This window comes from Hyperolius riggenbachi, chromosome 10 (genome assembly GCF_040937935.1).
Source record: "Hyperolius riggenbachi isolate aHypRig1 chromosome 10, aHypRig1.pri, whole genome shotgun sequence".
NCBI lineage: Eukaryota > Metazoa > Chordata > Amphibia > Anura > Hyperoliidae > Hyperolius > Hyperolius riggenbachi.
In genome coordinates this window covers 268,907,289-268,934,705 of record NC_090655.1, presented here as the reverse complement: position 1 = coordinate 268,934,705, position 27,417 = coordinate 268,907,289, and the positions used below count along the sequence as shown (strand labels likewise).

The 27,417-nt window shown below is 46.6% G+C and overlaps 1 protein-coding gene across 1 annotated transcript in view; it reads right to left on the bottom strand.

Moving 5' to 3' along the window:
* Nucleotides 1–242: 242 nt before the first annotated feature.
* The window catches only part of LOC137537187 (golgin subfamily A member 6-like protein 7), a 29,237-nt gene continuing 2,062 nt past the window's right edge, over nt 243–27,417 (bottom strand). The window contains exons 2-3 of the mRNA XM_068259299.1: nt 23,083–23,820; nt 243–382 (exon numbers count right to left, since the gene is read on the bottom strand). Of these exons, the coding sequence (XP_068115400.1) occupies nt 243–382; nt 23,083–23,820 (878 nt within the window). The remainder of the gene's footprint in view (nt 383–23,082; nt 23,821–27,417) is intronic.

Sequence of the window (27,417 nt, the reverse complement as noted above, 5' to 3'; positions counted from 1 at the left end):
GCGCATAGCGTTCGGCTCAGAAGCCTGCTGATTCCGCTGCCTCCCTTGGGCTGTGTGTGCGCTCCATTACACTTAGCGTCACATGATTAGCATGATTAGCATGTGACGCTTAGTGTAATGGGAGTGCACACGCAGCCCAGAGTAGATGGAGGGATCAGCGTGCTTCTGAGCCGAACGCAATGTGCTGGCTAGAAGTGAAGAGGGGATGACATACTGCGTGCACAGGGCGCAGTATGTCCAGGTCATAGGTCAAGAAAGTCACCGGGCACCGGGAGGAATATTAGAGGAACGGTGGCAGACGGAGGGGGGCAGGAGGAGCTGAAGGTATTTACTTGTACTTCACCACACACTGCCGCAATCTTATTTTCAGTTGTGGTATCCTCTAAAAGACAAAACAATAGAAAATTAGCTGGTCCAGACTGTGCCAGCGAAATGTCTCTGGAATTCTCAGTGATGCTTGCCTGTTTTAAATGCTCAAGCATTGTTCCAGTTCTTAAAAAGAAATCTAAATGTATATGTATAAATGACTATAGCCCAGTTGTCCTTACATCATTGGTCATAAAAACATTTGAAAAATGGATAATGGCTTATCAATGATCCATCACAGATCCCCTACTGGACTCTGCAATTTGCTTATAGGTCCAATAAGTCTGCAGACGATGCTGTAAACGTGTCTTCATTATTTACTAGAGCATCTGGACTCCTCAGGAACCAATGACAGAATTCTATCTGTGGATTTCAGCTTTTCAGCTCTGCAGTCAACACCATCATACCATCACTGTGACACAGCAAGCTCTCCCAACTAAGCACACCTGAATCCATCTGCAAATGGATGACCAATTTCTTCACCATCAGGAGACAAAGTTAAACTAGCTTCCTGAAGCAGCAGAAACATCATCGTTGGCCACCACATCTTTTTCAGATGATTGTTGCTCTTAAGACCATGGGGATGATAATAGACCTTAGGAGGACACCCCCCCTTAAATCATACATGCATCTACAGAGACCCGAGTAGAGTCAATCAAATGTCTTGGATCCATAATATCTAACAACTTTAAATGGGAAGACAAAGCTGTCAACATCATCAAGAAAGCGCAACAGAGAATGTCCCACCTGTAGCAGCTCAAAAAGTTTGGCCTACAACATGTACAGTATTAATGCTGCAGGTCTTTACTGAGATCATCGAATCCATCACGACATCAACTATGACTATTCGGCTCATGCTCCGTATGAGAAAAGATGAGACAGCAGCACATCATCCAATCAGAAGAAAGAATAATTGGCTGCAGCTTACCTTTCCTGCAAGATTGTTATGCTAGCAGGTGGAGAAAGAGAGCGACAAAGATTGCCTCTGACCCCTCCCACCCTGCTCACTCCATCCTCCAGCTTATGCCTTCAGGAGTGCGATACCGGTCAGTCACAACAAAGACTTCCAGGCACAGAACGGCTCCTCCCCTCAGGCTGTAGCCATGCTTAATGCAGAACCACACTAGAGCTGCTAGGACTGGAAAGCATTACAGCATAGAACTGAAAATGAACATTTCTCACCATGTTAACTACCACTATACTGTCCCCTTGACTTGTAATATCAATACTGTCTCTCTTGTAGTCTGTGTTAAGTAACTGCAAAGCCAAATTCCTTGTACATGCAAACTTATTTGGCCAAATAAAATGGATTCGGATTCATCATTTCTCAGATGATCATTAAAATCACACAAAAAAATAAATTTGTCATTTTATCGGTCATCTGAGAAAAAAAAAAAAGGAAATAAAACTAAAATTGTATTATTTATATCATTGGATATTAGGGATATGAACAGCCCCTGTCGCTTCAGTGTTTACAATATTTTCATGCAGCCATTATCATTGTGTGTAAGGAGAGGCCTTCCACATACAGTACAGCAGCAAGGTGAGAGGTGTGCAGTGTAACAGTGCATGTGACTATATTCTCTATCAGCTGCAGCCATTATCTATGTGTGTAAGGAGAGGCCTTCCACATACAGTACAGCAGCAAGGTGAGAGGTGTGCAGTGTAACAGTGCATGTGACTATATTCTCTATCAGCTGCAGCCATTATCATTGTGTGTAAGGAGAGGCCTTCCACATACAGTACAGCAGCAAGGTGAGAGGTGTGCAGTGTAACAGTGCATGTGACTATATTCTCTATCAGCTGCAGCCATTATCTCTGTGTGTAAGGAGGGGCCTTCCACATACAGTACAGCAGCAAGGTGAGAGGTGTGCAGTGTAACAGTGCATGTGACTATATTCTCTATCAGCTGCAGCCATTATCTCTGTGTGTAAGGAGAGGCCTTCCCCATACAGTACAGCAGCAAGGTGACAGGTGTGCAGTGTAACAGTGCATGTGACTATATTCTCTATCAGCTGCAGCCATTATCTCTGTGTGTAAGGAGAGGCCTTCCACATACAGTACAGCAGCAAGGTGAGAGGTGTGCAGTGTAACAGTGCATGTGACTATATTCTCTATCAGCTGCAGCCATTATCTCTGTGTGTAAGGAGAGGCCTTCCACATACAGTACAGCAGCAAGGTGAGAGGTGTGCAGTGTAACAGTGCATGTGACTATATTCTCTATCAGCTGCAGCCATTATCTCTGTGTGTAAGGAGGGGCCTTCCACATACAGTACAGCAGCAAGGTAAGAGGTGTGCAGTGTAACAGTGCATGTGACTATATTCTCTATCAGCTGCAGTCATTATCTCTGTGTGTAAGGAGAGGCCTTCCACATACAGTACAGCAGCAAGGTGAGAGGTGTGCAGTGTAACAGTGCATGTGACTATATTCTCTATCAGCTGCAGCCATTATCTCTGTGTGTAAGGAGAGGCCTTCCACATACAGTACAGCAGCAAGGTGAGAGGTGTGCAGTGTAACAGTGCATGTGACTATATTCTCTATCAGCTGCAGCCATTATCTATGTGTGTAAGGAGAGGCCTTCCACATACAGTACAGCAGCAAGGTGAGAGGTGTGCAGTGTAACAGTGCATGTGACTATATTCTCTATCAGCTGCAGCCATTATCTCTGTGTGTAAGGAGAGGCCTTCCACATACAGTACAGCAGCAAGGTGAGAGGTGTGCAGTGTAACAGTGCATGTGACTATATTCTCTATCAGCTGCAGCCATTATCTTTGTGTGTAAGGAGAGGCCTTCCACATACAGTACAGCAGCAAGGTGAGAGGTGTGCAGTGTAACAGTGCATGTGACTATATTCTCTATCAGCTGCAGCCATTATCTCTGTGTGTAAGGAGAGGCCTTCCACATACAGTACAGCAGCCAGGTGAGAGGTGTGCAGTGTAACAGTGCATGTGACTATATTCTCTATCAGCTGTAGCCATTATCTCTGTGTGTAAGGAGAGGCCTTCCCCATACAGTACAGCAGCAAGGTGAGAGGTGTGCAGTGTAACAGTGCATGTGACTATATTCTCTATCAGCTGCAGCCATTATCTCTGTGTGTAAGGAGAGGCCTTCCCCATACAGTACAGCAGCAAGGTGAGAGGTGTGCAGTGTAACAGTGCATGTGACTATATTCTCTATCAGCTGTAGCCATTATCTCTGTGTGTAAGGAGAGGCCTTCCACATACAGTACAGCAGCAAGGTGAGAGGTGTGCAGTGTAACAGTGCATGTGACTATATTCTCTATCAGCTGCAGCCATTATCTATGTGTGTAAGGAGAGGCCTTCCACATACAGTACAGCAGCAAGGTGAGAGGTGTGCAGTGTAACAGTGCATGTGACTATATTCTCTATCAGCTGCAGCCATTATCTGTGTGTGTAAGGAGAGGCCTTCCCCATACAGTACAGCAGCAAGGTGAGAGGTGTGCAGTGTAACAGTGCCTGTGACTATATTCTCTATCAGCTGCAGCCATTATCTATGTGTGTAAGGAGAGGCCTTCCACATACAGTACAGCAGCAAGGTGAGAGGTGTGCAGTGTAACAGTGCATGTGACTATATTCTCTATCAGCTGCAGCCATTATCTATGTGTGTAAGGAGAGGCCTTCCACATACAGTACAGCAGCAAGGTGAGAGGTGTGCAGTGTAACAGTGCATGTGACTATATTCTCTATCGGCTGCAGCCATTATCTTTGTGTGTAAGGAGAGGCCTTCCCCATACAGTACAGCAGCAAGGTGAGAGGTGTGCAGTGTAACAGTGCATGTGACTATATTCTCTATCAGCTGCAGCCATTATCTATGTGTGTAAGGAGAGGCCTTCCACATACAGTACAGCAGCAAGGTGAGAGGTGTGCAGTGTAACAGTGCATGTGACTATATTCTCTATCAGCTGCAGCCATTATCTCTGTGTGTAAGGAGAGGCCTTCCCCATACAGTACAGCAGCAAGGTGAGAGGTGTGCAGTGTAACAGTGCATGTGACTATATTCTCTATCAGCTGCAGCCATTATCTTTGTGTGTTGGGAGAGGCCTTCCCCATAAAGTACAGCAGCAAGGTGAGAGGTGTGCAGTGTAACAGTGCCTGTGACTATATTCTCTATCAGCTGCAGGCATTATCTATGTGTGTAAGGAGAGGCCTTCCACATACAGTACAGCAGCAAGGTGAGAGGTGTGCAGTGTAACAGTGCATGTGACTATATTCTCTATCAGCTGCAGCCATTATCTCTGTGTGTAAGGAGAGGCCTTCCACATACAGTACAGCAGCAAGGTGAGAGGTGTGCAGTGTAACAGTGCATGTGACTATATTCTCTATCAGCTGCAGCCATTATCTCTGTGTGTAAGGAGAGGCCTTCCCCATACAGTACAGCAGCAAGGTGAGAGGTGTGCAGTGTAACAGTGCATGTGACTATATTCTCTATCAGCTGCAGCCATTATCTTTGTGTGTAAGGAGAGGCCTTCCCCATACAGTACAGCAGCAAGGTGAGAGGTGTGCAGTGTAACAGTGCATGTGACTATATTCTCTATCAGCTGCATCCATTATCTCTGTGTGTAAGTAGAGGCCTTCCACATACAGTACAGCAGCAAGGTGAGAGGTGTGCAGTGTAACAGTGCATGTGACTATATTCTCTATCAGCTGCAGCCATTATCTCTGTGTGTAAGGAGAGGCCTTCCACATACAGTACAGCAGCAAGGTGAGAGGTGTGCAGTGTAACAGTGCATGTGACTATATTCTCTATCAGCTGCAGCCATTATCTATGTGTGTAAGGAGAGGCCTTCCACATACAGTACAGCAGCAAGGTGAGAGGTGTGCAGTGTAACAGTGCATGTGACTATATTCTCTATCAGCTGCAGCCATTATCTATGTGTGTAAGGAGAGGCCTTCCACATACAGTACAGCAGCAAGGTGAGAGGTGTGCAGTGTAACAGTGCATGTGACTATATTCTCTATCAGCTGCAGCCATTATCTTTGTGTGTTGGGAGAGGCCTTCCCCATACAGTACAGCAGCAAGGTGAGAGGTGTGCAGTGTAACAGTGCCTGTGACTATATTCTCTATCAGCTGCAGCCATTATCTCTGTGTGTAAGGAGAGGCCTTCCACATACAGTACAGCAGCAAGGTGAGAGGTGTGCAGTGTAACAGTGCATGTGACTATATTCTCTATCAGCTGCAGCCATTATCTCTGTGTGTAAGGAGAGGCCTTCCACATACAGTACAGCAGCAAGGTGAGAGGTGTGCAGTGTAACAGTGCATGTGACTATATTCTCTATCAGCTGCAGCCATTATCTCTGTGTGTAAGGAGAGGCCTTCCCCATACAGTACAGCAGCAAGGTGAGAGGTGTGCAGTGTAACAGTGCATGTGACTATATTCTCTATCAGCTGCAGCCATTATCTTTGTGTGTAAGGAGAGGCCTTCCCCATACAGTACAGCAGCAAGGTGAGAGGTGTGCAGTGTAACAGTGCATGTGACTATATTCTCTATCAGCTGTAGCCATTATCTCTGTGTGTAAGGAGAGGCCTTCCACATACAGTACAGCAGCAAGGTGAGAGGTGTGCAGTGTAACAGTGCATGTGACTATATTCTCTATCAGCTGCAGCCATTATCTATGTGTGTAAGGAGAGGCCTTCCACATACAGTACAGCAGCAAGGTGAGAGGTGTGCAGTGTAACAGTGCATGTGACTATATTCTCTATCAGCTGCAGCCATTATCTATGTGTGTAAGGAGAGGCCTTCCACATACAGTACAGCAGCAAGGTGAGAGGTGTGCAGTGTAACAGTGCATGTGACTATATTCTCTATCAGCTGCAGCCATTATCTTTGTGTGTTGGGAGAGGCCTTCCCCATACAGTACAGCAGCAAGGTGAGAGGTGTGCAGTGTAACAGTGCCTGTGACTATATTCTCTATCAGCTGCAGCCATTATCTCTGTGTGTAAGGAGAGGCCTTCCACATACAGTACAGCAGCAAGGTGAGAGGTGTGCAGTGTAACAGTGCATGTGACTATATTCTCTATCAGCTGCAGCCATTATCTCTGTGTGTAAGGAGAGGCCTTCCACATACAGTACAGCAGCAAGGTGAGAGGTGTGCAGTGTAACAGTGCATGTGACTATATTCTCTATCAGCTGCAGCCATTATCTATGTGTGTAAGGAGAGGCCTTCCACATACAGTACAGCAGCAAGGTGAGAGGTGTGCAGTGTAACAGTGCATGTGACTATATTCTCTATCAGCTGCAGCCATTATCTATGTGTGTAAGGAGAGGCCTTCCACATACAGTACAGCAGCAAGGTGAGAGGTGTGCAGTGTAACAGTGCATGTGACTATATTCTCTATCAGCTGCAGCCATTATCTTTGTGTGTTGGGAGAGGCCTTCCCCATACAGTACAGCAGCAAGGTGAGAGGTGTGCAGTGTAACAGTGCCTGTGACTATATTCTCTATCAGCTGCAGCTATTATCTCTGTGTGTAAGGAGAGGCCTTCCACATACAGTACAGCAGCAAGGTGAGAGGTGTGCAGTGTAACAGTGCATGTGACTATATTCTCTATCAGCTGCAGCCATTATCTCTGTGTGTAAGGAGAGGCCTTCCCCATACAGTACAGCAGCAAGGTGAGAGGTGTGCAGTGTAACAGTGCATGTGACTATATTCTCTATCAGCTGTAGCCATTATCTCTGTGTGTAAGGAGAGGCCTTCCACATACAGTACAGCAGCAAGGTGAGAGGTGTGCAGTGTAACAGTGCATGTGACTATATTCTCTATCAGCTGCAGCCATTATCTATGTGTGTAAGGAGAGGCCTTCCACACACAGTACAGCAGCAAGGTGAGAGGTGTGCAGTGTAACAGTGCATGTGACTATATTCTCTATCAGCTGCAGCCATTATCTATGTGTGTAAGGAGAGGCCTTCCACATACAGTACAGCAGCAAGGTGAGAGGTGTGCAGTGTAACAGTGCATGTGACTATATTCTCTATCAGCTGCAGCCATTATCTTTGTGTGTTGGGAGAGGCCTTCCCCATACAGTACAGCAGCAAGGTGAGAGGTGTGCAGTGTAACAGTGCCTGTGACTATATTCTCTATCAGCTGCAGCCATTATCTATGTGTGTAAGGAGAGGCCTTCCACATACAGTACAGCAGCAAGGTGAGAGGTGTGCAGTGTAACAGTGCATGTGACTATATTCTCTATCAGCTGCAGCCATTATCTCTGTGTGTAAGGAGAGGCCTTCCACATACAGTACAGCAGCAAGGTGAGAGGTGTGCAGTGTAACAGTGCATGTGACTATATTCTCTATCAGCTGCAGCCATTATCTATGTGTGTAAGGAGAGGCCTTCCACATACAGTACAGCAGCAAGGTGAGAGGTGTGCAGTGTAACAGTGCATGTGACTATATTCTCTATCGGCTGCAGCCATTATCTTTGTGTGTAAGGAGAGGCCTTCCCCATACAGTACAGCAGCAAGGTGAGAGGTGTGCAGTGTAACAGTGCATGTGACTATATTCTCTATCAGCTGCAGCCATTATCTTTGTGTGTTGGGAGAGGCCTTCCCCATACAGTACAGCAGCAAGGTGAGAGGTGTGCAGTGTAACAGTGCATGTGACTATATTCTCTATCAGCTGCAGCCATTATCTATGTGTGTAAGGAGAGGCCTTCCACATACAGTACAGCAGCAAGGTGAGAGGTGTGCAGTGTAACAGTGCATGTGACTATATTCTCTATCAGCTGCAGCCATTATCTCTGTGTGTAAGGAGAGGCCTTCCACATACAGTACAGCAGCAAGGTGAGAGGTGTGCAGTGTAACAGTGCATGTGACTATATTCTCTATCAGCTGCAGCCAGTATCTCTGTGTGTAAGGAGAGGCCTTCCCCATACAGTACAGCAGCAAGGTGAGAGGTGTGCAGTGTAACAGTGCATGTGACTATATTCTCTATCAGCTGCAGCCATTATCTCTGTGTGTAAGGAGAGGCCTTCCCCATACAGTACAGCAGCAAGGTGAGAGGTGTGCAGTGTAACAGTGCATGTGACTATATTCTCTATCAGCTGCAGCCATTATCTTTGTGTGTAAGGAGAGGCCTTCCCCATACAGTACAGCAGCAAGGTGAGAGGTGTGCAGTGTAACAGTGCATGTGACTATATTCTCTATCAGCTGCATCCATTATCTCTGTGTGTAAGGAGAGGCCGTCCACATACAGTACAGCAGCAAGGTGAGAGGTGTGCAGTGTAACAGTGCATGTGACTATATTCTCTATCAGCTGCAGCCATTATCTCTGTGTGTAAGGAGAGGCCTTCCACATACAGTACAGCAGCAAGGTGAGAGGTGTGCAGTGTAACAGTGCATGTGACTATATTCTCTATCAGCTGCAGCCATTATCTATGTGTGTAAGGAGAGGCCTTCCACATACAGTACAGCAGCAAGGTGAGAGGTGTGCAGTGTAACAGTGCATGTGACTATATTCTCTATCAGCTGCAGCCATTATCTATGTGTGTAAGGAGAGGCCTTCCACATACAGTACAGCAGCAAGGTGAGAGGTGTGCAGTGTAACAGTGCATGTGACTATATTCTCTATCAGCTGCAGCCATTATCTTTGTGTGTTGGGAGAGGCCTTCCCCATACAGTACAGCAGCAAGGTGAGAGGTGTGCAGTGTAACAGTGCCTGTGACTATATTCTCTATCAGCTGCAGCCATTATCTATGTGTGTAAGGAGAGGCCTTCCACATACAGTACAGCAGCAAGGTGAGAGGTGTGCAGTGTAACAGTGCATGTGACTATATTCTCTATCAGCTGCAGCCATTATCTCTGTGTGTAAGGAGAGGCCTTCCACATACAGTACAGCAGCAAGGTGAGAGGTGTGCAGTGTAACAGTGCATGTGACTATATTCTCTATCAGCTGCAGCCATTATCTATGTGTGTAAGGAGAGGCCTTCCACATACAGTACAGCAGCAAGGTGAGAGGTGTGCAGTGTAACAGTGCATGTGACTATATTCTCTATCAGCTGCAGCCATTATCTTTGTGTGTTGGGAGAGGCCTTCCCCATACAGTACAGCAGCAAGGTGAGAGGTGTGCAGTGTAACAGTGCCTGTGACTATATTCTCTATCAGCTGCAGCCATTATCTATGTGTGTAAGGAGAGGCCTTCCACATACAGTACAGCAGCAAGGTGAGAGGTGTGCAGTGTAACAGTGCATGTGACTATATTCTCTATCAGCTGCAGCCATTATCTCTGTGTGTAAGGAGAGGCCTTCCACATACAGTACAGCAGCAAGGTGAGAGGTGTGCAGTGTAACAGTGCATGTGACTATATTCTCTATCAGCTGCAGCCATTATCTATGTGTGTAAGGAGAGGCCTTCCACATACAGTACAGCAGCAAGGTGAGAGGTGTGCAGTGTAACAGTGCATGTGACTATATTCTCTATCGGCTGCAGCCATTATCTTTGTGTGTAAGGAGAGGCCTTCCCCATACAGTACAGCAGCAAGGTGAGAGGTGTGCAGTGTAACAGTGCATGTGACTATATTCTCTATCAGCTGCAGCCATTATCTATGTGTGTAAGGAGAGGCCTTCCACATACAGTACAGCAGCAAGGTGAGAGGTGTGCAGTGTAACAGTGCATGTGACTATATTCTCTATCAGCTGCAGCCATTATCTATGTGTGTAAGGAGAGGCCTTCCACATACAGTACAGCAGCAAGGTGAGAGGTGTGCAGTGTAACAGTGCATGTGACTATATTCTCTATCAGCTGCAGCCATTATCTTTGTGTGTTGGGAGAGGCCTTCCCCATACAGTACAGCAGCAAGGTGAGAGGTGTGCAGTGTAACAGTGCATGTGACTATATTCTCTATCAGCTGCAGCCATTATCTATGTGTGTAAGGAGAGGCCTTCCCCATACAGTACAGCAGCAAGGTGAGAGGTGTGCAGTGTAACAGTGCATGTGACTATATTCTCTATCAGCTGCAGCCATTATCTCTGTGTGTAAGGAGAGGCCTTCCACATACAGTACAGCAGCAAGGTGAGAGGTGTGCAGTGTAACAGTGCATGTGACTATATTCTCTATCAGCTGCAGCCATTATCTCTGTGTGTAAGGAGAGGCCTTCCACATACAGTACAGCAGCAAGGTGAGAGGTGTGCAGTGTAACAGTGCATGTGACTATATTCTCTATCAGCTGCAGCCATTATCTTTGTGTGTAAGGAGAGGCCTTCCCCATACAGTACAGCAGCAAGGTGAGAGGTGTGCAGTGTAACAGTGCATGTGACTATATTCTCTATCAGCTGCATCCATTATCTCTGTGTGTAAGGAGAGGCCTTCCACATACAGTACAGCAGCAAGGTGAGAGGTGTGCAGTGTAACAGTGCATGTGACTATATTCTCTATCAGCTGCAGCCATTATCTTTGTGTGTTGGGAGAGGCCTTCCCCATACAGTACAGCAGCAAGGTGAGAGGTGTGCAGTGTAACAGTGCCTGTGACTATATTCTCTATCAGCTGCAGCCATTATCTATGTGTGTAAGGAGAGGCCTTCCACATACAGTACAGCAGCAAGGTGAGAGGTGTGCAGTGTAACAGTGCATGTGACTATATTCTCTATCAGCTGCAGCCATTATCTATGTGTGTAAGGAGAGGCCTTCCACATACAGTACAGCAGCAAGGTGAGAGGTGTGCAGTGTAACAGTGCATGTGACTATATTCTCTATCAGCTGCAGCCATTATCTATGTGTGTAAGGAGAGGCCTTCCACATATAGTACAGCAGCAAGGTGAGAGGTGTGCAGTGTAACAGTGCATGTGACTATATTCTCTATCAGCTGCAGCCATTATCTTTGTATGTAAGGAGAGGCCTTCCCCATACAGTACAGCAGCAAGGTGAGAGGTGTGCAGTGTAACAGTGCATGTGACTATATTCTCTATCAGCTGCATCCATTATCTCTGTGTGTAAGGAGAGGCCTTCCACATACAGTACAGCAGCAAGGTGAGAGGTGTGCAGTGTAACAGTGCATGTGACTATATTCTCTATCAGCTGCAGCCATTATCTCTGTGTGTAAGGAGAGGCCTTCCCCATACAGTACAGCAGCCAGGTGAGAGGTGTGCAGTGTAACAGTGCATGTGACTATATTCTCTATCAGCTGCAGCCATTATCTCTGTGTGTAAGGAGAGGCCTTCCCCATACAGTACAGCAGCAAGGAGAGAGGTGTGCAGTGTAACAGTGCATGTGACTATATTCTCTATCAGCTGCAGCCATTATCTCTGTGTGTAAGGAGAGGCCTTCCCCATACAGTACAGCAGCAAGGTGAGAGGTGTGCAGTGTAACAGTGCATGTGACTATATTCTCTATCAGCTGCAGCCATTATCTCTGTGTGTAAGGAGAGGCCTTCCCCATACAGTACAACAGCAAGGTGAGAGGTGTGCAGTGTAACAGTGCATGTGACTATATTCTCTATCAGCTGCAGCCATTATCTCTGTGTGTAAGGAGAGGCCTTCCACATACAGTACAGCAGCAAGGTGAGAGGTGTGCAGTGTAACAGTGCATGTGACTATATTCTCTATCAGCTGCAGCCATTATCGCTGTGTGTAAGGAGAGGCCTTCCACATACAGTACAGCAGCCAGGTGAGAGGTGTGCAGTGTAACAGTGCATGTGCCTATATTCTCTATCAGCTGCAGCCATTATCTCTGTGTGTAAGGAGAGGCCTTCCCCATACAGTACAGCAGCAAGGTGAGAGGTGTGCAGTGTAACAGTGCATGTGACTATATTCTCTATCAGCTGCAGCCATTATCTGTGTGTGTAAGGAGAGGCCTTCCCCATACAGTACAGCAGCAAGGTGAGAGGTGTGCAGTGTAACAGTGCATGTGACTATATTCTCTATCAGCTGCAGCCATTATCTCTGTGTGTAAGGAGAGGCCTTCCCCATACAGTACAGCAGCCAGGTGAGAGGTGTGCAGTGTAACAGTGCATGTGACTATATTCTCTATCAGCTGCAGCCATTATCTTTGTGTGTAAGGAGAGGCCTTCCCCATACAGTACAGCAGCAAGGTGAGAGGTGTGCAGTGTAACAGTGCATGTGACTATATTCTCTATCAGCTGCAGCCATTATCTATGTGTGTAAGGAGAGGCCTTCCCCATACAGTACAGCAGCAAGGTGAGAGGTGTGCAGTCTAACAGTGCATGTGACTATATTCTCTATCAGCTGCAGCCATTATCTTTGTGTGTTGGGAGAGGCCTTCCCCATACAGTACAGCAGCAAGGTGAGAGGTGTGCAGTGTAACAGTGCCTGTGACTATATTCTCTATCAGCTGCAGCCATTATCTATGTGTGTAAGGAGAGGCCTTCCACATACAGTACAGCAGCAAGGTGAGAGGTGTGCAGTGTAACAGTGCATGTGACTATATTCTCTATCAGCTGCAGCCATTATCTCTGTGTGTAAGGAGAGGCCTTCCACATACAGTACAGCAGCAAGGTGAGAGGTGTGCAGTGTAACAGTGCATGTGACTATATTCTCTATCAGCTGCAGCCATTATCTATGTGTGTAAGGAGAGGCCTTCCACATACAGTACAGCAGCAAGGTGAGAGGTGTGCAGTGTAACAGTGCATGTGACTATATTCTCTATCAGCTGCAGCCATTATCTTTGTGTGTTGGGAGAGGCCTTCCCCATACAGTACAGCAGCAAGGTGAGAGGTGTGCAGTGTAACAGTGCCTGTGACTATATTCTCTATCAGCTGCAGCCATTATCTATGTGTGTAAGGAGAGGCCTTCCACATACAGTACAGCAGCAAGGTGAGAGGTGTGCAGTGTAACAGTGCAAGTGACTATATTCTCTATCAGCTGCAGCCATTATCTCTGTGTGTAAGGAGAGGCCTTCCACATACAGTACAGCAGCAAGGTGAGAGGTGTGCAGTGTAACAGTGCATGTGACTATATTCTCTATCAGCTGCAGCCATTATCTATGTGTGTAAGGAGAGGCCTTCCACATACAGTACAGCAGCAAGGTGAGAGGTGTGCAGTGTAACAGTGCATGTGACTATATTCTCTATCGGCTGCAGCCATTATCTTTGTGTGTAAGGAGAGGCCTTCCCCATACAGTACAGCAGCAAGGTGAGAGGTGTGCAGTGTAACAGTGCATGTGACTATATTCTCTATCAGCTGCAGCCATTATCTATGTGTGTAAGGAGAGGCCTTCCACATACAGTACAGCAGCAAGGTGAGAGGTGTGCAGTGTAACAGTGCATGTGACTATATTCTCTATCAGCTGCAGCCATTATCTATGTGTGTAAGGAGAGGCCTTCCACATACAGTACAGCAGCAAGGTGAGAGGTGTGCAGTGTAACAGTGCATGTGACTATATTCTCTATCAGCTGCAGCCATTATCTTTGTGTGTTGGGAGAGGCCTTCCCCATACAGTACAGCAGCAAGGTGAGAGGTGTGCAGTGTAACAGTGCATGTGACTATATTCTCTATCAGCTGCAGCCATTATCTATGTGTGTAAGGAGAGGCCTTCCACATACAGTACAGCAGCAAGGTGAGAGGTGTGCAGTGTAACAGTGCATGTGACTATATTCTCTATCAGCTGCAGCCATTATCTCTGTGTGTAAGGAGAGGCCTTCCCCATACAGTACAGCAGCAAGGTGAGAGGTGTGCAGTGTAACAGTGCATGTGACTATATTCTCTATCAGCTGCAGCCATTATCTTTGTGTGTAAGGAGAGGCCTTCCCCATACAGTACAGCAGCAAGGTGAGAGGTGTGCAGTGTAACAGTGCATGTGACTATATTCTCTATCAGCTGCATCCATTATCTCTGTGTGTAAGGAGAGGCCTTCCACATACAGTACAGCAGCAAGGTGAGAGGTGTGCAGTGTAACAGTGCATGTGACTATATTCTCTATCAGCTGCAGCCATTATCTTTGTGTGTTGGGAGAGGCCTTCCCCATACAGTACAGCAGCAAGGTGAGAGGTGTGCAGTGTAACAGTGCCTGTGACTATATTCTCTATCAGCTGCAGCCATTATCTATGTGTGTAAGGAGAGGTCTTCCACATACAGTACAGCAGCAAGGTGAGAGGTGTGCAGTGTAACAGTGCATGTGACTATATTCTCTATCAGCTGCAGCCATTATCTATGTGTGTAAGGAGAGGCCTTCCACATACAGTACAGCAGCAAGGTGAGAGGTGTGCAGTGTAACAGTGCATGTGACTATATTCTCTATCAGCTGCAGCCATTATCTATGTGTGTAAGGAGAGGCCTTCCACATACAGTACAGCAGCAAGGTGAGAGGTGTGCAGTGTAACAGTGCATGTGACTATATTCTCTATCAGCTGCAGCCATTATCTTTGTATGTAAGGAGAGGCCTTCCCCATACAGTACAGCAGCAAGGTGAGAGGTGTGCAGTGTAACAGTGCATGTGACTATATTCTCTATCAGCTGCATCCATTATCTCTGTGTGTAAGGAGAGGCCTTCCACATACAGTACAGCAGCAAGGTGAGAGGTGTGCAGTGTAACAGTGCATGTGACTATATTCTCTATCAGCTGCAGCCATTATCTCTGTGTGTAAGGAGAGGCCTTCCCCATACAGTACAGCAGCCAGGTGAGAGGTGTGCAGTGTAACAGTGCATGTGACTATATTCTCTATCAGCTGCAGCCATTATCTCTGTGTGTAAGGAGAGGCCTTCCCCATACAGTACAGCAGCAAGGAGAGAGGTGTGCAGTGTAACAGTGCATGTGACTATATTCTCTATCAGCTGCAGCCATTATCTCTGTGTGTAAGGAGAGGCCTTCCCCATACAGTACAGCAGCAAGGTGAGAGGTGTGCAGTGTAACAGTGCATGTGACTATATTCTCTATCAGCTGCAGCCATTATCTCTGTGTGTAAGGAGAGGCCTTCCCCATACAGTACAACAGCAAGGTGAGAGGTGTGCAGTGTAACAGTGCATGTGACTATATTCTCTATCAGCTGCAGCCATTATCTCTGTGTGTAAGGAGAGGCCTTCCACATACAGTACAGCAGCAAGGTGAGAGGTGTGCAGTGTAACAGTGCATGTGACTATATTCTCTATCAGCTGCAGCCATTATCGCTGTGTGTAAGGAGAGGCCTTCCACATACAGTACAGCAGCCAGGTGAGAGGTGTGCAGTGTAACAGTGCATGTGCCTATATTCTCTATCAGCTGCAGCCATTATCTCTGTGTGTAAGGAGAGGCCTTCCCCATACAGTACAGCAGCAAGGTGAGAGGTGTGCAGTGTAACAGTGCATGTGACTATATTCTCTATCAGCTGCAGCCATTATCTGTGTGTGTAAGGAGAGGCCTTCCCCATACAGTACAGCAGCAAGGTGAGAGGTGTGCAGTGTAACAGTGCATGTGACTATATTCTCTATCAGCTGCAGCCATTATCTCTGTGTGTAAGGAGAGGCCTTCCCCATACAGTACAGCAGCCAGGTGAGAGGTGTGCAGTGTAACAGTGCATGTGACTATATTCTCTATCAGCTGCAGCCATTATCTTTGTGTGTAAGGAGAGGCCTTCCCCATACAGTACAGCAGCAAGGTGAGAGGTGTGCAGTGTAACAGTGCATGTGACTATATTCTCTATCAGCTGCAGCCATTATCTATGTGTGTAAGGAGAGGCCTTCCCCATACAGTACAGCAGCAAGGTGAGAGGTGTGCAGTGTAACAGTGCATGTGACTATATTCTCTATCAGCTGCAGCCATTATCTATGTGTGTAAGGAGAGGCCTTCCACATACAGTACAGCAGCAAGGTGAGAGGTGTGCAGTGTAACAGTGCATGTGACTATATTCTCTATCAGCTGCAGCCATTATCTTTGTGTGTTGGGAGAGGCCTTCCCCATACAGTACAGCAGCAAGGTGAGAGGTGTGCAGTGTAACAGTGCCTGTGACTATATTCTCTATCAGCTGCAGCCATTATCTATGTGTGTAAGGAGAGGCCTTCCACATACAGTACAGCAGCAAGGTGAGAGGTGTGCAGTGTAACAGTGCATGTGACTATATTCTCTATCAGCTGCAGCCATTATCTCTGTGTGTAAGGAGAGGCCTTCCACATACAGTACAGCAGCAAGGTGAGAGGTGTGCAGTGTAACAGTGCATGTGACTATATTCTCTATCAGCTGCAGCCATTATCTCTGTGTGTAAGGAGAGGCCTTCCCCATACAGTACAGCAGCAAGGTGAGAGGTGTGCAGTGTAACAGTGCATGTGACTATATTCTCTATCAGCTGCAGCCATTATCTTTGTGTGTAAGGAGAGGCCTTCCCCATACAGTACAGCAGCAAGGTGAGAGGTGTGCAGTGTAACAGTGCATGTGACTATATTCTCTATCAGCTGCATCCATTATCTCTGTGTGTAAGGAGAGGCCTTCCACATACAGTACAGCAGCAAGGTGAGAGGTGTGCAGTGTAACAGTGCATGTGACTATATTCTCTATCAGCTGCAGCCATTATCTCTGTGTGTAAGGAGAGGCCTTCCCCATACAGTACAGCAGCAAGGTGAGAGGTGTGCAGTGTAACAGTGCATGTGACTATATTCTCTATCAGCTGCAGCCATTATCTCTGTGTGTAAGGAGAGGCCTTCCACATACAGTACAGCAGCAAGGTGAGAGGTGTGCAGTGTAACAGTGCATGTGACTATATTCTCTATCAGCTGCAGCCATTATCTCTGTGTGTAAGGAGAGGCCTTCCCCATACAGTACAGCAGCAAGGAGAGAGGTGTGCAGTGTAACAGTGCATGTGACTATATTCTCTATCAGCTGCAGCCATTATCTCTGTGTGTAAGGAGAGGCCTTCCCCATACAGTACAGCAGCAAGGTGAGAGGTGTGCAGTGTAACAGTGCATGTGACTATATTCTCTATCAGCTGCAGCCATTATCTCTGTGTGTAAGGAGAGGCCTTCCCCATACAGTACAACAGCAAGGTGAGAGGTGTGCAGTGTAACAGTGCATGTGACTATATTCTCTATCAGCTGCAGCCATTATCTCTGTGTGTAAGGAGAGGCCTTCCCCATACAGTACAGCAGCAAGGTGAGAGGTGTGTAGTGTAACAGTGCATGTGACTATATTCTCTATCAGCTGCAGCCATTATCTCTGTGTGTAAGGAGAGGCCTTCCCCATACAGTACAGCAGCAAGGTGAGAGGTGTGCAGTGTAACAGTGCATGTGACTATATTCTCTATCAGCTGCAGCCATTATCTCTGTGTGTAAGGAGAGGCCTTCCACATACAGTACAGCAGCAAGGTGAGAGGTGTGCAGTGTAACAGTGCATGTGACTATATTCTCTATCAGCTGCAGCCATTATCTCTGTGTGTAAGGAGAGGCCTTCCACATACAGTACAGCAGCCAGGTGAGAGGTGTGCAGTGTAACAGTGCATGTGACTATATTCTCTATCAGCTGCAGCCATTATCTCTGTGTGTAAGGAGAGGCCTTCCACATACAGTACAGCAGCAAGGTGAGAGGTGTGCAGTGTAACAGTGCATGTGACTATATTCTCTATCAGCTGCAGCCATTATCTGTGTGTGTAAGGAGAGGCCTTCCCCATACAGTACAGCAGCAAGGTGAGAGGTGTGCAGTGTAACAGTGCATGTGACTATATTCTCTATCAGCTGCAGCCATTATCTGTGTGTGTAAGGAGAGGCCTTCCCCATACAGTACAGCAGCAAGGTGAGAGGTGTGCAGTGTAACAGTGCATGTGACTATATTCTCTATCAGCTGCAGCCATTATCTCTGTGTGTAAGGAGAGGCCTTCCCCATACAGTACAGCAGCAAGGTGAGAGGTGTGCAGTGTAACAGTGCATGTGACTATATTCTCTATCAGCTGCAGCCATTATCTCTGTGTGTAAGGAGAGGCCTTCCCCATACAGTACAGCAGCAAGGTGAGAGGTGTGCAGTGTAACAGTGCATGTGACTATATTCTCTATCAGCTGCAGCCATTACCTTTGTGTGTAAGGAGAGGGCTTCCCCATACAGTACAGCAGCAAGGTGAGAGGTGTGCAGTGTAACAGTGCATGTGACTATATTCTCTATCAGCTGCAGCCATTATCTCTGTGTGTAAGGAGAGGCCTTCCCCATACAGTACAGCAGCAAGGAGAGAGGTGTGCAGTGTAACAGTGCATGTGACTATATTCTCTATCAGCTGCAGCCATTATCTCTGTGTGTAAGGAGAGGCCTTCCCCATACAGTACAGCAGCAAGGTGAGAGGTGTGCAGTGTAACAGTGCATGCGACTATATTCTCTATCAGCTGCAGCCATTATCTCTGTGTGTAAGAAGAGGCCTTCCCCATACAGTACAACAGCAAGGTGAGAGGTGTGCAGTGTAACAGTGCATGTGACTATATTCTCCATCAGCTGCAGCCATTATCTCTGTGTGTAAGGAGAGGCCTTCCACATACAGTACAGCAGCAAGGTGAGAGGTGTGCAGTGTAACAGTGCATGTGACTATATTCTCTATCAGCTGCAGCCATTATCTCTGTGTGTAAGGAGAGGCCTTCCCCATACAGTACAGCAGCAAGGTGAGAGGTGTGCAGTGTAACAGTGCATGTGACTATATTCTCTATCAGCTGCAGCCATTATCTCTGTGTGTAAGGAGAGGCCTTCCACATACAGTACAGCAGCAAGGTGAGAGGTGTGCAGTGTAACAGTGCATGTGACTATATTCTCTATCAGCTGCAGCCATTATCGCTGTGTGTAAGGAGAGGCCTTCCACATACAGTACAGCAGCCAGGTGAGAGGTGTGCAGTGTAACAGTGCATGTGCCTATATTCTCTATCAGCTGCAGCCATTATCTCTGTGTGTAAGGAGAGGCCTTCCCCATACAGTACAGCAGCAAGGTGAGAGGTGTGCAGTGTAACAGTGCATGTGACTATATTCTCTATCAGCTGCAGCCATTATCTGTGTGTGTAAGGAGAGGCCTTCCCCATACAGTACAGCAGCAAGGTGAGAGGTGTGCAGTGTAACAGTGCATGTGACTATATTCTCTATCAGCTGCAGCCATTATCTCTGTGTGTAAGGAGAGGCCTTCCCCATACAGTACAGCAGCCAGGTGAGAGGTGTGCAGTGTAACAGTGCATGTGACTATATTCTCTATCAGCTGCAGCCATTATCTTTGTGTGTAAGGAGAGGCCTTCCCCATACAGTACAGCAGCAAGGTGAGAGGTGTGCAGTGTAACAGTGTATGTGACTATATTCTCTATCAGCTGCAGCCATTATCTATGTGTGTAAGGAGAGGCCTTCCCCATACAGTACAGCAGCAAGGTGAGAGGTGTGCAGTGTAACAGTGCATGTGACTATATTCTCTATCAGCTGCAGCCATTATCTATGTGTGTAAGGAGAGGCCTTCCACATACAGTACAGCAGCAAGGTGAGAGGTGTGCAGTGTAACAGTGCATGTGACTATATTCTCTATCAGCTGCAGCCATTATCTTTGTGTGTTGGGAGAGGCCTTCCCCATACAGTACAGCAGCAAGGTGAGAGGTGTGCAGTGTAACAGTGCCTGTGACTATATTCTCTATCAGCTGCAGCCATTATCTATGTGTGTAAGGAGAGGCCTTCCACATACAGTACAGCAGCAAGGTGAGAGGTGTGCAGTGTAACAGTGCATGTGACTATATTCTCTATCAGCTGCAGCCATTATCTCTGTGTGTAAGGAGAGGCCTTCCACATACAGTACAGCAGCAAGGTGAGAGGTGTGCAGTGTAACAGTGCATGTGACTATATTCTCTATCAGCTGCAGCCATTATCTCTGTGTGTAAGGAGAGGCCTTCCCCATACAGTACAGCAGCAAGGTGAGAGGTGTGCAGTGTAACAGTGCATGTGACTATATTCTCTATCAGCTGCATCCATTATCTCTGTGTGTAAGGAGAGGCCTTCCACATACAGTACAGCAGCAAGGTGAGAGGTGTGCAGTGTAACAGTGCATGTGACTATATTCTCTATCAGCTGCAGCCATTATCTCTGTGTGTAAGGAGAGGCCTTCCCCATACAGTACAGCAGCAAGGTGAGAGGTGTGCAGTGTAACAGTGCATGTGACTATATTCTCTATCAGCTGCAGCCATTATCTCTGTGTGTAAGGAGAGGCCTTCCACATACAGTACAGCAGCAAGGTGAGAGGTGTGCAGTGTAACAGTGCATGTGACTATATTCTCTATCAGCTGCAGCCATTATCTCTGTGTGTAAGGAGAGGCCTTCCCCATACAGTACAGCAGCAAGGTGAGAGGTGTGCAGTGTAACAGTGCATGTGACTATATTCTCTATCAGCTGCAGCCATTATCTCTGTGTGTAAGGAGAGGCCTTCCCCATACAGTACAGCAGCAAGGTGAGAGGTGTGCAGTGTAACAGTGCATGTGACTATATTCTCTATCAGCTGCAGCCATTATCTCTGTGTGTAAGGAGAGGCCTTCCCCATACAGTACAGCAGCAAGGTGAGAGGTGTGCAGTGTAACAGTGCATGTGACTATATTCTCTATCAGCTGCAGCCATTATCTCTGTGTGTAAGGAGAGGCCTTCCCCATACAGTACAGCAGCAAGGTGAGAGGTGTGCAGTGTAACAGTGCATGTGACTATATTCTCTATCAGCTGCAGCCATTACCTTTGTGTGTAAGGAGAGGGCTTCCCCATACAGTACAGCAGCAAGGTGAGAGGTGTGCAGTGTAACAGTGCATGTGACTATATTCTCTATCAGCTGCAGCCATTATCTCTGTGTGTAAGGAGAGGCCTTCCACATACAGTACAGCAGCAAGGTGAGAGGTGTGCAGTGTAACAGTGCATGTGACTATATTCTCTATCAGCTGCAGCCATTATCTCTGTGTGTAAAGAGAGGCCTTCTACATACAGTACAGCAGCAAGGTGAGAGGTGTGCAGTGTAACAGTGCATGTGACTATATTCTCTATCAGCTGCAGCCATTATCTCTGTGTGTAAGGAGAGGCCTTCCACATACAGTACAGCAGCAAGGTGAGAGGTGTGCAGTGTAACAGTGCATGTGACTATATTCTCTATCAGCTGCAGCCATTATCTCTGTGTGTAAGGAGAGGCCTTCCACATACAGTACAGCAGCAAGGTGAGAGGTGTGCAGTGTAACAGTGCATGTGACTATATTCTCTATCAGCTGCAGCCATTATCTGTGTGTAAGGAGAGGCCTTCCACATACAGTACAGCAGCAAGGTGAGAGGTGTGCAGTGTAACAGTGCATGTGACTATATACTCTATCAGCTGCAGCCATTATCTCTGTGTGTAAGGAGAGGCCTTCCACATACAGTACAGCAGCAAGGTGAGAGGTGTGCAGTGTAACAGTGCATGTGACTATATTCTCTATCAGCTGCAGCCATTATCTGTGTGTAAGGAGGGGCCTTCCACATACAGTACAGCAGCAAGGTGAGAGGTGTGCAGTGTAACAGTGCATGTGACTATATTCTCTATCAGCTGCATCCATTATCTATGTGTGTAAGGAGGGGCCTTCCCCATACAGTACAGCAGCAAGGTGAGAGGTGTGCAGTGTAACAGTGCATGTGACTATATTCTCTATCAGCTGCAGCCATTATCTCTGTGTGTAAGGAGAGGCCTTCCACATACAGTACAGCAGCAAGGTGAGAGGTGTGCAGTGTAACAGTGCATGTGACTATATTCTCTATCAGCTGCAGCCATTATCTATGTGTGTAAGGAGAGGCCTTCCACATACAGTACAGCAGCAAGGTGAGAGGTGTGCAGTGTAACAGTGCATGTGAATATATTCTCTATCAGCTGCAGCCATTATCTCTGTGTGTAAGGAGAGGCCTTCCACATACAGTACAGCAGCAAGGTGAGAGGTGTGCAGTGTAACAGTGCATGTGACTATATTCTCTATCAGCTGCAGCCATTATCTCTGTGTGTAAGGAGAGGCCTTCCCCATACAGTACAGCAGCAAGGTGAGAGGTGTGCAGTGTAACAGTGCATGTGACTATATTCTCTATCAGCTGCAGCCATTATCTTTGTGTGTAAGGAGAGGCCTTCCCCATACAGTACAGCAGCAAGGAGAGAGGTGTGCAGTGTAACAGTGCATGTGACTATATTCTCTATCAGCTGCAGCCATTATCTCTGTGTGTAAGGAGAGGCCTTCCCCATACAGTACAGCAGCAAGGTGAGAGGTGTGCAGTGTAACAGTGCATGTGACTATATTCTCTATCAGCTGCAGCCATTATCTCTGTGTGTAAGGAGAGGCCTTCCCCATACAGTACAGCAGCAAGGAGAGAGGTGTGCAGTGTAACAGTGCATGTGACTATATTCTCTATCAGCTGCAGCCATTATCTCTGTGTGTAAGGAGAGGCCTTCCCCATACAGTACAGCAGCAAGGTGAGAGGTGTGCAGTGTAACAGTGCATGTGACTATATTCTCTATCAGCTGCAGCCATTATCTTTGTGTGTAAGGAGAGGCCTTCCCCATACAGTACAGCAGCAAGGTGAGAGGTGTGCAGTGTAACAGTGCATGTGACTATATTCTCTATCAGCTGCATCCATTATCTATGTGTGTAAGGAGGGGCCTTCCCCATACAGTACAGCAGCAAGGTGAGAGGTGTGCAGTGTAACAGTGCATGTGACTATATTCTCTATCAGCTGCAGCCATTATCTCTGTGTGTAAGGAGAGGCCTTCCCCATACAGTACAGCAGCAAGGTGAGAGGTGTGCAGTGTAACAGTGCATGTGACTATATTCTCTATCAGCTGCAGCCAAAGACATATTAATGCTGATCACTCACCTGTTCTGCTCTCTGTAAGAGGATCCTTCTCCATAGTTGTCCCCATCATGTCACCCTCCTCTGCAGACCGCTGATCACTCCTCACATACATCTCCTCTTCTTTCTCTTTATTTGTCCTCATGTCACCCTCCTCCATAGACTGCTGCTCACTCCTCACATATGTCTCTTCTTCTTCCTTTTTAATTGCCCTCATCATGTCACCCTCCTCCATAGACTGCTGATCACTCCTCACATAAGTCTCTTCTTCCTCTTTAATTGCCCTCATCATGTCACCCTCCTCCATAGACTGCTTATCATTCCTCACATATGTCTCTTCTTCTTCCTCTTTAATTGCCCTCATCATGTCACCCTCCTCCATAGACTGCTGATCACTCCTCACATAAGTCTCTTCTTCCTCTTTAATTGTCCTCATCATGTCACCTTCCTCCATAGACTGCTGATCACTCCTCACATAAGTCTCTTCTTCCTCTTTAATTGCCCTCATCATGTCACCCTCCTCCATAGACTGCTGATCACGCCTCACATATGTCTCTTCTTCTTCCTCTTTAATTGCCCTCATCATGTCACCCTCCTCCATAGACTGCTGATCAATCCTCACATATGTCTCTTCTTCCTCTTTAATTTTCCTCATCATGTCCCCGTCCTCCATAGACTGCTGATCACTCCTGTCTTTCTCTTCTGCAGACTGCTGTTCACTCCTCACATACGTCTCTTGTTGTTTGAGCTCAGATCTTAGTTCTGAAAATGATAACATAGTATTGTAGTAAGAACCGATCTAGACCATATATTCCTGTATTGTATACTATCTGTGTCTGTTATCTCATCACGCATCAGCGTGACATTATCAAGGCCCATAACATATCATGGAGGCTATGCAGGAACAGATTCAGACACTTATTGCCGCGGTTAATCGCCTTACTGAGCAATTGAATAATCAGCAAACACAGATTACGCAGCTATCTAATGCCGTCGCTCAGATCAATATACCCACTAATGTTCCGCAGGTGCCTCCACCGGCTCTCATTTCACCTATCATTGAGCCAAAAATGCCTTTACCTGAAAAGTTTTCAGGGGTCCGTGCAGATTTCAGTAATTTCCGCAATCGGTGTATGTCATATTTTGAGGTCAGGTCCAGATCATCTGGTACCGAGGCACAAAAAATTGCATTGATCAAAACCTTATTGCAGGGTGACTCACAAATCTGGGCATTTGGGTTACCTCCTGATGACATAGTGTAACGATTGGGGAATTATTTCCGTGGTCAGCGCACAAGATGCGCGCTGACACTGCGGAAATCCTCCACAAGTGTATAAAATAACAGAACCCAGCTATGGTGCTATGCACCTGTAGAGGGAAATTCCCACCGGCAGATGGAGCTGTGGAGTGCAGAGGAATTACCCCTCTGCCCTGCCACAGATGCCAGATGGGAATTGTACGAGGTGAAGCAATATAGGGCAAGATAGCCCTTGGAGAGAGAGAGAGAGCACAGAGACAGAATGTATGTGTGTCCACCAATCCAGTCGCCACCCGGCGACGGTGAACACACAACAATGAAAACCAAGTGGGAACGCAATTGCAAGAATGGCGATTGCTAATAACGACACCAGACTGAGTAATACAGAGCAAAGGAACAGAATAAAGACAGAACTGATAACAAACAGTAATCCAACACACAGGAGCAGACAGGACTAACTACACATGGTCAAAAACGTTAAGCGCAATAGCGACAAAGCGCGTGCGCGGCACTGTCACCACACGAGAAGTGCAATAGCGACAAAGCGTACCAACCCTGACTAACCACAAAAGCACGAAAACAAAAGAACGCGAACGCTTGCTAAACGGTTACCTCACAGAGACAACAGCAAGCGTTCGTTCCAGACAGACAGATGGAGCAGCCAGTAGCAACCGCTGCTCTGGCTACACTCCCAGACAGAGTACAGAAGGAACCACCGCCTCAACTGCTAGGGCGAATGCGATCCCAACAAACAGAACGATCTCTTGTCGACCGCCGCTGGCGACAAGACAATCGCAACAGATAGACAGTACAAATCAATACAGGTAACAAACAACCTGACTATGCTAACAGGAATGCTAGGGCACTCCCAAGGAACTACTCTAAGATAGCAATATTAGCAAACAGTAAGCAAAGGGCTAAGACTTCAGGTAAGCTAGCAGGAACAAACCATCATGACCAGCAAGGAATTCTGGGTGGAAATGGTTTTTATACTGCAAGCCATCAGAGGAAGCAGCTAAGCAATTTGCATGACAAGTGGATGCAAATTTCTCCCCAGAACAGCAACTCTGCAGCTTGCAGAGTGGAGACAGGTCTCTTTTCCAGGGACCTGCAGCACTCAGACCTAAGAAATGGTCAAAAAGCTGTGCAGACAGCAGAGCAGATCATTACACATAGCTCTTACCTCTGTAGAAAAGTTTTTCGATGCTATGGCTGTAATTTCTGCAGATCTAGATATTTCAGCAACAGCAACTCGCAAGTCGCGAGACTTGCATCAGGGAAAACATACCGTTGAAGAGTATGCAGCCAAGTTTAGAAAGTGGTCGGTATCTGTTAAATGGGGAGAAGCAGCACTCCTTGATCAATTTTTGTTTGGGCTAACCGATGCAGTAAATGATATGTTGGTGAGTCACCCTGAACCCAGAACTCTGGAAGAGGCTATCTCCTTGGCTATTAAGGTTGACAGACGGATTAGACATGGACGTCAACACAAGATCTATTCCGTCTCAGGGAACCTTGGGCCAAGTAGTACCCCCTCCACTGAAGAGCCAATGCAACTAGGATTCTCACGTTTGTCCCCAGCTGAGAAACTTAGAAGGAGAAATGCAGGCCTCTGTATGTACTGCGGGGAGAAAGGTCATTTTGCTCAAACATGTTATGCAAAGAGATAGGCTCCGGGAAACTCTAGCGCCTAGGTGAAGTTGGGGAACCGCACCTGGGCAGACCTATTGTTCCCCTCAAAATTAAGAAAATTTTGTTACCAGTCACCTTACGATTTCGCGGATGTGTTTTCCCCTCAGTCCGCAGATAAATTACCACCACACAGACCGTATGATTGTCCTATTGACTTACTTCCTGGTACTATGCCCCCGAGAGGTCATTTATATAATCTCACCGGTCCTGAGAAAATCTCCATGAAGGAGCACATTGAAGAGAATTTAAAGAAAGGTTTTATCAGACCATCTACATCACCAGCTGGCGCCAGCTTTTTCTTTGTCGATAAAAAAGATGGGGGTTTACGCCCTTACATTGATTATCGGGGTCTGAATAAAATCACTGTAAAAAACAGATATCCCTTGCCTCTGATTGACGACCTGTTTGCACAGGTGTCAGGGGCAAGGGTTTTCTCTAAACTTGACTTACGAGAGGCATACAACCTGATTAGAATTCGTGAGGGGGATGAATGGAAGACGGCCTTCAATACTCAAAATGGTCATTACGAACATCTAGTGATGCCTTTTGGGCTGTGTAACGCCCCGGCCGTCTTCCAGGATTTCGTGAACGATGTGTTCAGGGATGTAATAGGAAGATTTGTGGTCGTATATTTGGACGACATCCTGATATACTCCTATTCAGTGTCTGAACATTGAAAGCATGTGAAAATTGTATTGCAGAAACTAAGAGAAAACAATGTATGCTGAACTCGAAAAATGTGTATTTGAGGTCACGCAGGTCCCTTTTTTGGGATATGTTATTTCTGACACTGGTCTATCAATGGACGAAAAAAAACTGTCCGCAGTTCTAGATTGGCCACTTCCTAAGGGTCTTAAAGCTATCCAGCGTTTTATTGGTTTCGCCAATTACTATCGCAGATTCATTAAGAATTTTTCATCCTTGGTGGCACCCTTAACTGATCTGACTAAAAAAGATTCAGATCCAGTTAATTGGTCTCCTCAGGCATATAAGGCCTTTTCAGATTTAAAAACTGCTTTTTGTTCAGCTCCTATTTTGACGCGTCCGGATGTGAATCTACCTTTTATTGTAAGAGTGGGAGCAGTCCTCTCACAATACTCTGGTTAACCAGAATGTTTGCACCCCTGTGCCTTCTTCTACAAAAAAATTTACTTCAGCAGAAAGAAATTATGATATTGGTAATAGAGAGTTACTGGCTGTAAAAATGGCATTAGAGGAGTGGAGGCACTGGTTGGAGGGAGCTGACCATCCAATTACTGTTTTTACTGACCACAAAAATTTGCAGTATATCGAGGGCGCTAAAAGACTAAATCCCAGGCAAGCTCGTTGGGCACTGTTTTTTACCTGATTTAACTTTATAATAACCTATAAACCAGGATCCAAAAATGTCAAGGCAGATGCCTTATCTA